This window comes from Tachyglossus aculeatus, assembly GCF_015852505.1.
Source record: "Tachyglossus aculeatus isolate mTacAcu1 chromosome 12 unlocalized genomic scaffold, mTacAcu1.pri SUPER_6_unloc_1, whole genome shotgun sequence".
NCBI classification, from domain to species: Eukaryota; Metazoa; Chordata; class Mammalia; order Monotremata; family Tachyglossidae; genus Tachyglossus; species Tachyglossus aculeatus.
In genome coordinates this window covers 958,622-972,772 of record NW_024044828.1, presented here as the reverse complement: position 1 = coordinate 972,772, position 14,151 = coordinate 958,622, and the positions used below count along the sequence as shown (strand labels likewise).

At 50.9% G+C, this 14,151-nt stretch overlaps 1 protein-coding gene across 3 annotated transcripts in view; it reads right to left on the bottom strand.

The window, feature by feature from the left end:
• Nucleotides 1-8,388: 8,388 nt before the first annotated feature.
• The window catches only part of TMEM62 (transmembrane protein 62), a 43,681-nt gene continuing 37,918 nt past the window's right edge, over nt 8,389-14,151 (bottom strand). For 2 of the 3 annotated variants that reach the window (XM_038741531.1, XM_038741533.1), the window contains 3 exons: nt 11,500-11,604; nt 9,763-9,881; nt 8,391-8,804 (listed from right to left, as the gene is read on the bottom strand). In XM_038741531.1, coding sequence (XP_038597459.1) covers nt 8,505-8,804; nt 9,763-9,881; nt 11,500-11,604 — 524 coding nt within the window. In that variant the 3' untranslated portion in view covers nt 8,391-8,504. Of the gene's footprint in view, nt 8,805-9,762; nt 9,882-11,499; nt 11,605-14,151 lie in introns of all 3 variants that reach the window. The other variant, XM_038741532.1, reaches the window with a different exon arrangement.

The window sequence follows — 14,151 nt, the reverse complement described above, 5'->3', positions numbered from 1 at the left end:
GAAGAGAGCAATAGTAGTAATAGTAATAAAAAATAAAATAAGAAGCTAAGCTCAGAGGGTTCATTACAAATACCCTGCTGAGGATTAAGAGGGGGTTTAATCAATCAATCGTATTTATTGAGCGCTTACTGTGTGCAGAGTACTGTACTAAGAGCTTGACTGTACTAAGCGCTTGAGTGTACTAAGGCAGGTCTGGGGTGGTGGGCAGGGCGGGAGGCTCAGTGGAAAGAGCCCGGGCTTTGGAGTCAGAGGTCATGGGTTCAAATCCCACCTCCACCACTTAATAATAATAATAATGGCATTTATTAAGCGCTTACTATGTACCAAGCACTCTTCTAGGCACTGGGGTAGATACAACATCATCAGGTTGTCCCACGTGAGGCTCCCAGTCTTCATCCCCGTTTTCCAGATGAGGTCACTGAGGCCAAGGGGAAGTGAAATCAATCAATCAATCAATAAATCAATCATATTTATTGAGCACTTACTGTGTGCAGAGCACTGTACTAAGCGCTTGGGAAGGAGAAGTTGGCAACATATAGAGATGGTCCCTACCCAACAGTGGGTTCACAGTCTAGAAGGGGGAGACAATGACTCGCCCAAAGTCACCCAGCTGACAATTGGAAGAGCCGGGATTTGAACCCATGACCTCGGACTCCAAAGCCTGGGCTCTTGCCACTGAGCCACGACTTGTCAGCTGGGTGACTTCAGACAAGTCACTTACCTTCTCTGGGCCTCAGTTCCCTCATCTGGAAAATGGGGATGAAGACTGGGAGCCCCCCGGGGGACAACCCGATCACCTTGTATCCCCACCCAGCTCTTAGAACAGTGCTTGGTACATAGTAAGCGCTTAATAAATGCCATCATTATTATTATTATCCATCCATCCATTAGACAAGCAGCGTGGCTCAGTGGAAAGTGCCCGGGCTTGGCAGTCACAGGTCATAGGTTCGAATCCCGGCTCCGCCACGTGTTTGCTGTGTCACCTTGGGTAAGTCACTTGACTTCTCTGGGCCTCAGTTGCCTCATCTGGAAAATGGGGATGAAGACTGTGAGCCCCCCGGGGGACAACCTGATCACCTTGTCTCCTCCCCAGTGCTTAGAACAGTGCTTGGCACATAGTAAGTGCTTAATAAGATGCCATCATTATTATTATTATTGTCCATCCATCATTCATTCATTCATTCTTCATTCAATCATTCATTCAGCCATCCTTCATTCATCCATCCATCCATCATTAATAATAATAATAATAATAATAATAATAATAATGGTATTTCTTAAGCGCTTACTATGTACCAAACACTGTTGGGAAGCAGCGTGGCTCAGTGGAAAGATCCTGGGCTTGGGGGTCAGAGGTCATGAGTTCTAATCCCACCTCCGCCACTTGTCAGCTGGGTGACTTTGGGCGAGTCACTTCGCTTCTCTGGGCCTCAGAACCCTCATCTGTAAAATGGGGATAAAGACTGTGAGCCCCCCCGTGGGACCACCTGATTACCTTGTATCTACCCCAGCACTTAGAACAGTGCTTGGCACGTAGTAAGCGCTTAATAAATACCATTATTATCACAAGGTGATCAGGCTGTCCCACATGGGGCTCACAGTCTTCATCCCCATTTTACAGATGAGGTCACTGAGGCTCAGAGAAGTGAAGTGACTCGCCCAAGATCACACAGCTGACGTGGCGGAGTAGGGATTCGAACCCATGACCTCTGATTCCTAAGCCCAGGCTCTTTCCACTGAGCCACGCTGCTACTCTCATTCATTCATGCATTCATCGATCATTTATGCATTCATCATTCACCTACCATTCATTCAATCACATTTATTAATAATAATAATAATAATGGCATTTGTTAATCAATCAATCAACTGTATTTATTGAGTGCTTACTGTGTGCAGAGCACTTTACTAAGCGCTTGGGAGGTACAAGTTGGCAACATATAGAGACAGTCCCTACCCAACAGTGGGCTCACAGTCTAGAAGGGGGAGACAGAGAACAAAACAAAGCATATTAACAAAATAAAATAAATAGAATAGATATGTACAAGTAAAATAAATACATAGAGTAATAAATCCGTACAAACATATATACATATATACAGGTGCTGTGGGGAAGGGAAGGAGGTAAGACGGTGGGGATGGAGAGATCTGCGCTCTCTTGACCCCATCCATCTTTCTGAGCGCCTCACACCCCACCTCGCCTCCCTCTCCTCTCTACCCAATCTTGATGATGAGATTGCTGCTCTCAACTCTCCCCTTTCTACTCAGCTCGACTCCCTTGCTCCCCTTTCCCTTCGCCGCTCTCGCACCACTAACCCACAGCCCTGGATCACTGCCACTGTCCGCCTCCTTCGCTCTTATGCTCGAACTGCCGAACGCTGCTGGCGAAAGTCTAAACACCATGCCAACCTCGTTCACTTCAAGTTTCTCCTTTCCTGCCTTAGCTCAGCCCTCTCCTCTGCCAGACAAAACTATTTCTCCTCCCTTATTGACCCCCATGCCCATCACCCCCACCAGCTCTTCCGTACATTCAACTCCCTCCTCAGGCCCCCGGTTCCTCCCCCTCCTCCTTCCCTCACCCCCAACGATCTGGCCTCCTACTTCATTAACAAAATTCAATCCATCAGGTCCGACCTCCCCAAAGTTACTTCCCCGCCTTCTCCAACCCCCTGGCTCTCAACACTCTCCACTACTCTCCCATCCTTCCCAGCAGTATCCTCAGAGGAGCTCTCCTCCCTCCTCTCAAGTGCTACTCCGGCCACCTGTGCTTCTGACCCCATTCCCTCTCATCTCATCAAATCTCTCGCTCCATCCCTTCTCTCCTCCTTAACTTCCATCTTCAACCACTCACTCTCCACTGGTTCCTTCCCCTCTGCCTTCAAACATGCCCATGTCTCTCCCATCCTAAAAAAACCCTCTCTTGACCCCACCTCACCTTCTAGTTATCGCCCCATAATCCCTCCTACCATTCCTTTCCAAACTCCTTGAACAAGTTGTCTACACGCGCTGCCTAGAATTCCTCAACATCAACTCTCTCCTCGACCCCCTCCAGTCTGGCTTCTGTCCCCTGCATTCCACGGAAACTGCCCTCTCAAAGGTCACCAATGACCTCCTGCTTGCCAAATCCAACGGCTCATACTCTGTCCTAATCCTCCTCGACCTCTCAGCTGCCTTTGACACTGTGGACCACCCCCCTTCTCCTCAACATGCTATCTGACCTTGGCTTCACAGACTCCGTCCTCTCCTGGTTCTCCTCTTATCTCTCCGGTCGTTCACTCTCAGTCTCTTTTGCAGGCTCCTCCTCCCCCTCCCATCCCCTTACTGTGGGGGTTCCCCAAGGTTCAGTGCTTGGTCCCCTTCTGTTCTCGATCTACACGCACTCCCTTGGTGACCTCATTCGCTCCCACGGCTTCAACTATCACCTCTACGCTGATGACACCCAGATCTACATCTCTGCCCCTGCTCTCTCCCCCTTTGTCCAGGCTCGCATCTCCTCCTGTCTTCAGGACATCTCCTTCTGGATGTCTGCCCGCCACCTAAAGCTCAACATGTCCAAGACGGAACTCCTTGTCTTCCCTCCCAAACCCTGCCCTCTCCCTGACTTTCCCATCTCTGTTGACGGCACTACAATCCTTCCCGTTTCACAGGCCCGCAAACTTGGTGTCATCCTCGACTCCGCTCTCTCGTTCACCCCTCACATCCAAGCCGTCACCGAAACCTGCCGGTCTCAGCTCCGCAACATTGCCAAGATCCGCCCTTTCCTCTCCATCCACACCGCTACCCTGCTCGTTCAAGCTCTCATCCTATCCCGTCTGGACTACTGCATCAGCCTTCTCTCTGACCTCCCATCCTCGTGTCTCTCCCCACTTCAATCCATACTTCATGCCGCTACCCGGATTGTCTTTGTCCAGAAACGCTCTGGGCATATTACTCCCCTCCTCAAAAATCTCCAGTGGCTCCCAATCAATCTGCGCATCAGGCAGAAACTCCTCACCCTGGGCTTCAGGGCTGTCCATCCCCTTGCCCCCCCAACCTCACCTCCCTTCTCTCCTTCTCCAGCCCAGCCCGCACCCTCCGCTCTTCTGCCGCCGCTAACCTCCTCACCGTGCCTCGTTCTCGCCTGTCCCGCCATCGACCCCCGGCCCACGTCCTCCCCCGGGCCTGGAATGCCCTCCCTCTGCCCAGCCGCCAAGCTAGCTCTCTTCATCCCTTCAAGGCCCTACTGAGAGCTCACCTCCTCCAGGAGGCCTTCCCAGACTGAGCCCCTTCCTTCCTCTCCCCCTCATCCCCCTCTCCATCCCCCCCATCTTACCTCCTTCCCTTCCCCACAGCACGTGTATATATGTATACGTTTGTACATATTTATTACTCTATTTATTTATTTATTTTACTTGTACATATCTATTTTATTTATTTTATTCTGTTAATATGTTTGGTTTTGTTCTCCATCTCCCCCTTTTAGACTGTGAGCCCACTGTTGGGTAGGGACTGTCTCTATATGTTGCCAACTTGTACTTCCCCAGCGCTGTAGTGCTCTGCACACAGTAAGCGCTCAATAAATACGATTGATTGATTGATTGAGAGGGGGACGAGGGGGAGAGGGGGAGACAATTCAAGACAATTAGTCTTGAAATGAAAATCTTCTACGTCAACATATGACCAACAAATTCTGCCAAGACAGAGCTGTTCTAATCGACTAAAATACATTGAAGTCAGCAGTTATGCACACCTAGAGCATTAGCTAAACCTTGGAAACACCATATCATCAATCATCAATTGTATTTATTGAGCGCTTACTGTGTGCAGCACTGTACTAAGCGCTTGGGAAGTACAAATTGGCAACATATAGAGACAGTCCCTACCCAACAGTGGGCTCACAGTCTAAAAGATGCTGAATGCTTCCCCAGAAGAAATGCAGTCTGGGCTAACTATGACAGAATATCCCCAGTCCCAGCCTTAACCTCTCTGCTGAACCAACAGCTGCCATTGAGAACAAAAAACTATTTCATTTCACCATTTTTCTTTCTCTGATATAGAGCGTTGAATGCTGGTTGATGTGGCTTTTTGTCCTCTGCTGTTAATCCATCAATTGTTAAGAATTACTGAAGACATTCTGTGCCGAGCACTGTACTAAGCGCTTGGGAGGAGCAGCGTGGCTCAGTGGAAAGAGCCCGGGCTTTGGAGTCAGAGGTCATGGGTTCAAATCCCGGCTCTGCCAACTGTCAGCTGTGTAACTTTGGGCAAGTCACTTCACTTCTCTGGGCCTCAGTTCCCTCAACTGTAAAATGGGGATTAAGACTGTGAGCCCCCCGTGGGACAACCTGATCACTTTGTAACCTCCCCAGCGCTTAGCACAGTGCTTTGCACATAGTAAGCGCTTAATAAATGCCATTATTATTATTATTATTATCATTATCATTATTATGAGAATAGAGGAGAGCTAGTAAAAAATGTCCCTGCCCTCAAGGGACTGTTTTTCCTTTCTTGGGTCAGTTAGGGGCCGAGCAGGATCGGTTGAGGCCCACTGTTGGGTAGGGACTGTCTCTATATGTTGCCAATTTGTACTTCCCAAGCGCTTAGTACAGTGCTCTGCACATAGTAAGCGCTCAATAAATACGATTGATGATGATGATGATGATCAGTACTTTCTAAGCACTTAGACTGTGAGCCCATCTTCTAGACTGTGAGCCCATTATTGGGTAGGGACCGTCCCTATATGTTGCCGACTTGTACTTCCCAAGCGCTTAGTACAGTGTTCTGCACACAGTAAGCGCTCAATAAGTGCGATTCAATGAATGAATGAATGAGAGTACTATACTTAGCGCTTGGGACAGTGCTGTAGGTTTAGTAGACAAGCGTTTAGCACAGTGCTCTGCACACAGTGAGTGCTCAATACGATTGAATGAATGAACATGATTCCTGCCCTCAACATGCTTTTAATCAATCCATCGATCAATAGTATTTATTGAGCACTATGTACCAACCGCTTAATACAATCTAGTGGAGATGACAGACACTAAAATAAATGCTGAGTAGATATGCTAATGCATATTAAATTCTTATTATGTGCTAAGCCTGGTGTAAATAAAAGATAATCAGATCAAACACAAAGGGCTCACAGTAGACAAGGGAGGGAAGTGCAGGTATTTAATCCTCATTTCATTTTGTTAATATGTTTGGTTTTGTTCTCTGTCTCCCCCTTCTAGACTGTGAGCCCGCTGTTGGGTGGGGGCCGTCTCTATATGTTGCCGACTTGGACTTCCCAAGCGCTTAGTACAGTGCTCTGCACACAGTAAGCGCTCAATAAATACGATTGATCGATTACGGATGAGGAAATTGAGGCACGGAGAAGTTAGGTGATTTCCATGCGATCACAAAGCAGACAAGGGGTGGAATTGGGCTAGAATCCCGGTTTCCTGTTTGTTTCCGCTAAACCTCACTGTTCTCAACATGATACAGAGGTGTATTTTGAGTTAGTAATTGAGACTAGTAAACAAGGCAGGCCAGGGCTATTTGCTGACTGTTGAGCTCAACTTCTCCAATGAGCAAAACACTTCAGAATAGCGCAGGGCAAACCCCAGAGGATAGCTGGGCAGCACTTACTATGTTCAAAGCCCTGTTCGAAGCCCTGGGGGAGATAACAAGGTGATCAGGGGGTCCCACGTAGGGCTCACAGACTTCATCCCCAGAGAAATAGTGTGGCTCAGTGGAAAGAACCCGGGCTTGAGAGTCCGAGGTCATGGGTTCAAATCCCAGCTCCGCCACCTGTCAGCTGCGTGACTTTGGGCGAGTCACTTCACTTCTCTGGGCCTCAGTTCCCTCATCCGGAAAATGGGGAGGAAGACTGTGAGCCCCACGTGGGACAGCCTGATCACCTGGTATCCCCCTCTGCACTTAGAACAGGGCTTTGCACATAGTAAGCGCTTAACAAATGCCCCATTATTATTATTATTTTACAGATGAGGGAACTGAGGCCCAGAGAAGTGAAGTCACTTCTATATATATATATATATATATATGTATATACCTGTATATATGTATGTACGCATTTATTACTCTATTTTACTTGTACATATTTATTCTATTTATTTTATTTGGTTAGTATGTTTTGTTTTGTTGTCTGTCTCCCCCTTCTAGACTGTGAGCCTGCTGATGGGTCGGGACTGTCTCTATATGTTGCCAACTTGGACTTCCCAAGCGCTTAGTACAGTGCTCTGCACACAGTAAGCGCTCAATAAATAGGATTGAATGAATGAATGTCGGGTAGGGACCGTCTCTATATGCTGCCAACTTGTACTTCCCAAGTGCTTAGTACAGTGCTCTGCACACAGTAAGCGCTCAATAAATAGGATTAAATGAATGAATGAATGTCAGGTAGGGACCATCTCTATATGTTGCCAATTTGTACTTCCCAAGCACTTAGTACAGTGCTCTGCACACAGTAAACGCTCAATACGATTGAATGAATGAATGATTTTGCCCAAGGTCACTTGAGCGCTGTGTGCACTGTGCCCCCACAGCCCTTGTGTATATTTGTATATATTTATTTATTACTCTATTTTATTAATGATGTGTACATAGCTATCGTCCTATTCATTTTGGTGGTATTGACACCCGTCTACTTGTTCTGTTTTGTCATCTGTTTCCCCCTTCTAGCCTGTGAGTCCGTTGTCGGGTACGGACCGTCTCTCTGTGTTGCCGAATTGTACTTTCCGAGTGCTCAGTCCAGTGCTCTGCACACGGTAAGCGCTCAATAAATCGATTGAATGAATGAATGTTGGGTAGGGACTGTCTCTATATGTTGCCAACTTGTACTTCCCAAGCGCTTAGTACAGTGCTCTGCACACAGTAAGTGCTCAATAAATACAATTGAATGAATGAATGAATAAATACCACCCCCCACCCCTCTAGACTGTGAATCTGCTGTGGGGTAAGGACCGTCTCTATATGTCGCCAACTTGTACTTCCCAAGCGCTTAGTACAGTGCTCTGCACACAGTAAGCGCTCAATAAATACGATTGAATGAACTTGCCCAAGGTCACTTGAACGCTGTGTGCAAAGCACTGTGTCCCCACAGCCCTTGTGTATATTTGTATATATTTATCACTCTATTTTATCAATGATAAAATAGCTATCGTCCTATTAATTTTGGTGGTATTGACACCCGTCTACTCGTTCTGTTTCGCCGTCTGTCTCCCCCTTCTAGACTGTGAGTCCGTTGTCGGGTACGGGCCGTCTGCGCTGCCGAATTGTACTTTCCGAGCGCTCAGTCCAGTGCCCTGCACACGGTAAGCGCTCAATAAATCCGACCGAATGAACGAAAGGCCGAATGAAAGAAGAGGAAGGAGGAGGAGAAGACGCTGAGGCTGGGAGGCCGGGCCTACTCGGTCGGAGGAGACCTCAGCGCGGAGTCAGTCCGAATACTTTATTAGAGACTCTCCCTCTTCGCGTCCAGACGACCCCGCTCCGCGGTCCTCCCGGGCGAGTCGTGGGCGCTTCGGTGGTCAGGGGCTCTTGAGGAGTTGGGAAGGGGCGAGGGTCCAGGCGCGGCGGACGAGGGCGGGGGCCAGCATCAGCAGCCAGAGCCGCATCGGGGAGCAGAGGGCGGCCAGCGGGCCGTAGGCGAGGTACAGTGCGAGGCAGGAGTAGGCCTGTCCGGCCAGCAGCCCCAGGGCCGCCAGGTGGGCCAGTCCCGCCCGCAGGCGCCGGCCCGCGGACATGTGGGACCGCCAGCTGTGACCCCCACAGCGCTGCGCTAGACTCCAGCAAAGGTAGGCGCCCAGGGGCACGTTAAACAGGGCCAGCTGCCAAGAGAGGGAAGACGGACAGTCGTCGGAGAGGGCCGGAACTCCCATTTCACGCCCCTTCGCTTATCATTCCCCGTCCCCTTCGCGGCTCCTCCTCCGCCTCCCGCCCCCGAACTGTGGAAGTCCCTCATTCGGTCATCCGATCGTATTTATTGAGCGATTACTGCGTGCAGAGCACTGGACTAAGCGCCGTGGCTAAGTGGAAAGACCCCAGGCTTGGGAGTCAGAGGTCACGGGTACAAATCCCGGCTCCGCCAATTGTCAGCGACTTTGGGCGAGTCACTTCACTTCTCTGGGTCTCAGTTCCCTCATCTGGAAAATGGGGGTGAAGACCGTGAGCCCCCCGAGGGATGACCGGATCACCTTGTACCCTCCCCAGCGCTTAGAACACTGCTTGGCACATAGTAAGCGCTTAATAAATGGCATCATTATTATTATTATTACTATGTGGGACCGCCAGCTGTGACCCCCACAGCGCTGCGCTAGACTCCAGCAAAGGTAGGCGCCCAGGGGCACGTTAAACAGGGCCAGCTGCCAAGAGAGGGAAGACGGACAGTCGTCGGAGAGGGCCGGAACTCCCATTTCACGCCCCTTCGCTTTATCATTCCCCGTCTCCTTCGCGGTTCCTCCTCCGCCTCCCGCCCCCGAACTGTGGAAGTCCCTCATTCGGTCATCCGATCGTATTTACTGAACGCTTACTGCGTGCAGAGCACTGGACTAAGCGGCGTGGCTAAGTGGAAAGACCCCGGGCTTGGGAGTCAGCCGGGTGACTCTGGGCGAGTCACTTCATTTCTCTGGGCCTCAGTTCCCTCATCTGGAAAATGGGGGTGAAGACCGTGAGCCCCCCGGAGGACGACCGGATCACCCTGTAACCTCCCCAGCGCTTCGAACAGTGCTCTGCACGTAGCAAGCGCTTGATGGATGCCATCATTATCATCATCCCAAAGCCCCTTACCTGGAGAATCCCGACCACGAACGTCATGCCCCCTTGGAGGAAATGCCCGCCGACAAACACGCCAAAGGAAAAGCAGGCTCCTATTTGGCCGTCGATGATTTCGCCGACGAACCAGGGTCCTGAGGATGACGGAGGGCAGGAAGGTCGACGATAAAGTAACGGCAACAGAGAGACATCGAGCCCACAGTGGCCCACGCCAAACCCCGGGGAGGAACGCGGGTGTTTGTCGGGGTTTTGACTTCAAACGAGTTCCTCTCCGACGCCTCCCCGAGACCCAGCTGAGGGGTCGCTTTTCCTCTTCAAGGCTGCCGACTTAAATCCTCCTTAGGGTTTCTCCCCGGTGCCTAGGTGCTACCCACTCACGAGACTGGTTGGCAACCCCGCTGAAATGCCCGCAGCTGGTAGACGCGCGGCGAATTAGACGGCTGGAAGTAAATCGGGACAAGTCGGGACGGTCCGAACGCGATTCCGCCTCTGTCGCAGCGGCAGGGTTGGAATCCCTCGCCCGCGTGGTGGCATCCCTAGTTCCACCTCGCCCACTTTAATTCTATTCCTCGTAGCCTAGAGCCCTGGGCTTCAGGTCAGGCGTTGTCAACACGTGTGTGACTTTGTGAAGGCCACTTCGGTTTCCTCGCTACTGCCTAGCCATTCCACCAGAGCAAGCCAGAAGCAAGAACTCAGGCCCAGGCTGAGCGGAAGAGACACAGAGTTCGCCCGAGTCTTCCCCGACTCCCGATCCTTTCGGCTGCCCTTCCCGCCACGAGCCCGTATCCTTCCTGGAGAGAGCCACCTCGAAACAGCGAGTGAGCTCAGACACACGGCCGCTTTCGGCCCGTCAGGCTCTGAGCAGTTGGGCCCATCTTTATAATAACAATGACAGCAGTATCTGTTAAGTCCCGAGTGCCAAGCACTGAGCTGAATGCTGAGGTAGATATAGGATAGTCACACTGGACACAGTCCTTGTCCCAGCGTGGAAAGAGCCCGGGCTTTGGAGTCAGAGGTCAGGGGTTCAAATCCCGGCTCCGCCAACTGCCAGCTGTGTGACTTTGGGCCAGTCACTTCACTTCTCTGGGCCTCAGTTCCCTCATCTGGAAAATGGGGGGCAACCTGATCACCCTGTAACCTCCCCAGCGCTTAGAACAGTGCTTTGCACGTAGTAAGTGCTTAATAAATGCCATTATTATGATTATTATTCTGTCATTAACCAGGCACTGCCAGGCAGAAACACTTAGCTACCATATGAGCCAAACTGATTTAGCCTCGCCCTCTCTACTTCCTTGGCATCAAAACTCCGATGAGCAGCCTCCAAGGCCGTTTCCTCGGCACTTTTCGGGCGAGAACATCTGTATTTGATGCATCAAAACATCATAGAGAAGCAGCTTGGCTCAGTGGAGAGAGCCCGGGCTTTGGAGTCAGAGGTCGTGGGTTCAAATCCCGGCTCCGCCAATTGTCAGCTGTGTTGGGCAAGTCACTTAACTTCTCTGGGCCTCAGGGACCTCATCTGTAAAATGGGGATTCAGACTGTGAGCCCCAGTGGGACAGCCCGATCACCTCCCCAGAGCTTAGAACAGTGCTTTGCACATAGTAAGCGCTTAATAAACGCCATCATTATTATTATCTGTACTTGATTCATCAACGCCGATGCCCTGATCCAAGACGCTGAAGGGGTCCCGGAAGATTACCCTAATGGTTCGTTCCCACCCTGGAGGCACGCGGTCCTTTCCTCCGACGACTTACCAAATGCCGTATACAGGTTCAGCAGCAACACAGGATAGAAGAAGGTGTTCGTTTTGCTCAAAACATGAAGGGAAAATGAGGTCAGAGCTACAGATCCCGGAGACCCTAAACAGAGTAAGTTTTTGTAAAATTGGTGACGACGAGGAACACGCTTTATCGGGGACCTGGTGGAAGCAGTAATGGCGCGGATTAGGGGCTTTCGATGTGCAGAGCACCGCACTGAGCACTGGGAAAGATACAGGGGGAGAGACGTTGGCAGGATTAGTGCCGTCCTTCGTCGGCTGAAGCAGAGCTAAATGGAGAACCTCTCAACTGGAGGGAGGTCTGGGAGCTACTTTATTCACCAACACCCTAAAAGGGGTGGCACCCCGTCCTGTTTTTCATCATCATCATCATCAATCGTATTTATTGAGCGCTTACTGTGTGCAGAGCACTGTACTATGCGCTTGGGAAGTACAAGTTGGCAACATATAGAGACAGTCCCTACCCAACAGTGGGCTCACAGTCTAAAAGGGGGAGACAGAGAACAAAACCAAACATACTAACAAAATAAAACAAATAGAATAGATATGTACAAGTAAAATAAATAGAGTAACAAATATGTACAAACATATATACATATATACAGGTGCTGTGGGGAAGGGAAGGAGGTAAGATGGGGGGATGGAAAGGGGGGCGAGGGGGAGAGGAAGGAAGGGGCTCAGTCTGGGAAGGCCTCCTGGAGGAGGTGAGCTCTCAGTAGGGCCTTGAAGGGAGAAAGAGAGCTAGCTTGGCGGATGTGCGGAGGGAGGGCATTCCAGGCCCGGGGGATGATGTGGGCCAGGGGTCGACGGCGGGAGGGCGAGAACAAGGCACGGTGAGGAGATTAGCGGCAGAAGAGCGGAGGGTGCGGGCTGGGCTGGAGAAGGAGAGAAGGGAGGGGAGGTAGGAGGGGGCGAGGTGAGGGACAGCCTTGAAGCCCAGGGTGAGGAGTTTCTGCCTGATGCGCAGATTGATTGGTAGCCACTGGAGATTTTTGAGGAGGGGAGTAACATGCCCAGAGCGTTTCTGGACAAAGACAATCCGGGCAGCAGCATGAAGTATGGATTGAAGTGGGGAGAGACACGAGGATGGGAGATCAGAGAGAAGGCTGGTGCGGTAGTCCAGAAGGGATAGGATGAGAGCTTGAACGAGCAGGGTAGCGGTGTGGATGGAGAGGAAAGGGCAGATCTTGGCAATGTTGCGGAGCTGAGACCGGCAGGTTTTGGTGACGGCTTGGATGTGAGGGGTGAACGAGAGAGTGGAGTCGAGGATGACACCAAGGTCGCGGGCTTGTGAGACGGGAAGGATGGTAGTGCGTCAACAGAGATGGGAAAATCAGGAAGAGGGCAGGGTTTGGGAGGGAAGACAAGGAGGTCAGTCTTGGACATCTTTTCCAGCTGCTCTCGGGCTTCCGCCGCCCCAGCGCCGCTGTCCCCAGCAGAATTACAAAGCGTTCATAGCGGGGCTTAGGGGTCTGCTCATCCCTAATCTCTGGGACGGCCTCAGAGTCCCCAGGACCACCGCCGGGGAAGGGCCGGCTGGCAGAGGGAATGCTCTGAGGCCTTGAGGAGTCGGTAGTTAACCGGGGCTCCTGAGCTATCCAGAGAGGCGGTCTTCCTGCCCTCACCCAACATGCCACGGGACCGACCCCGGGGGATCACGCTCCTCGTTGGAGAGGATTGGAAATGGTGAGCCGGGTGAATGAGGAAGAGAAGGGACAGGGAGAGGGGCAGCAGCTGGAGCGATCTGCCGAACACGAGGCATTCAAATGATCAACGGGGCTCTGGGATCGACGGTCGGGGCCTGCCTACGCTTCGTTGGAGAAGCAGCGTGGCTCAGTGGAAAGAGCCCGGGCTTTGGAGTCAGAGGTTGTGGGTTCAAATCCCGGCTCCGCCAACTGTCAGCTGTGTGACTTAGGGCAAGTCACTTAACTTCACTGGGCCTCAGTGACCTCATCTGGAAAATGGGGATTAAAACTGTGAGCCCCCATGTGGGACAACCTGATCTATCTATCTATCTATCAATCGTATTTATTGAGCGCTTACTATGTGCAGAGCACTGTACTAAGCGCTTGGGAAGTACAAATTGGCAACACATAGAGACAGTCCCTACCCAACAGTGGGCTCACAGTCTAAAAGGGGGAGACAGAACCAAACATACCAACAAAATAAAATAAATAGGATAGAAATGTACAAGTAAGATAAATAAATAAATAAATAAATAGAGTAATAAATATGTACAACCATATATACATATATACAGGTGCTGTGGGGAAGGGAAGGAGGTAAGATGGGGGGGGATGGAGGGGGGGACGAGGGGGAGAGGAAGGAAGGGGCTCAGTCTGGGAAGGCCTCCTGGAGGAGGTGAGCTCTCAGCAGGGCCTTGAAGGGAGGAAGAGAGCTAGCTTGGCGGAGGGGCAGAGGGAGGGCATTCCAGGCCCGGGAATGCCTGATCACCTTGTAATCTCCCCAGTGCTTAGAACAATCAATCAATCGTATTTATTGAGCACTTACTGTTGCAGAGCACTGTACTAAGCGCTTGGGAAGTACAAGTTGGCAACATATAGAGACAGTCCCTACCCAACAGTGGGCTCACAGTCTAGAAAGGACTCAGTCTAGAACAGTCTAGAAC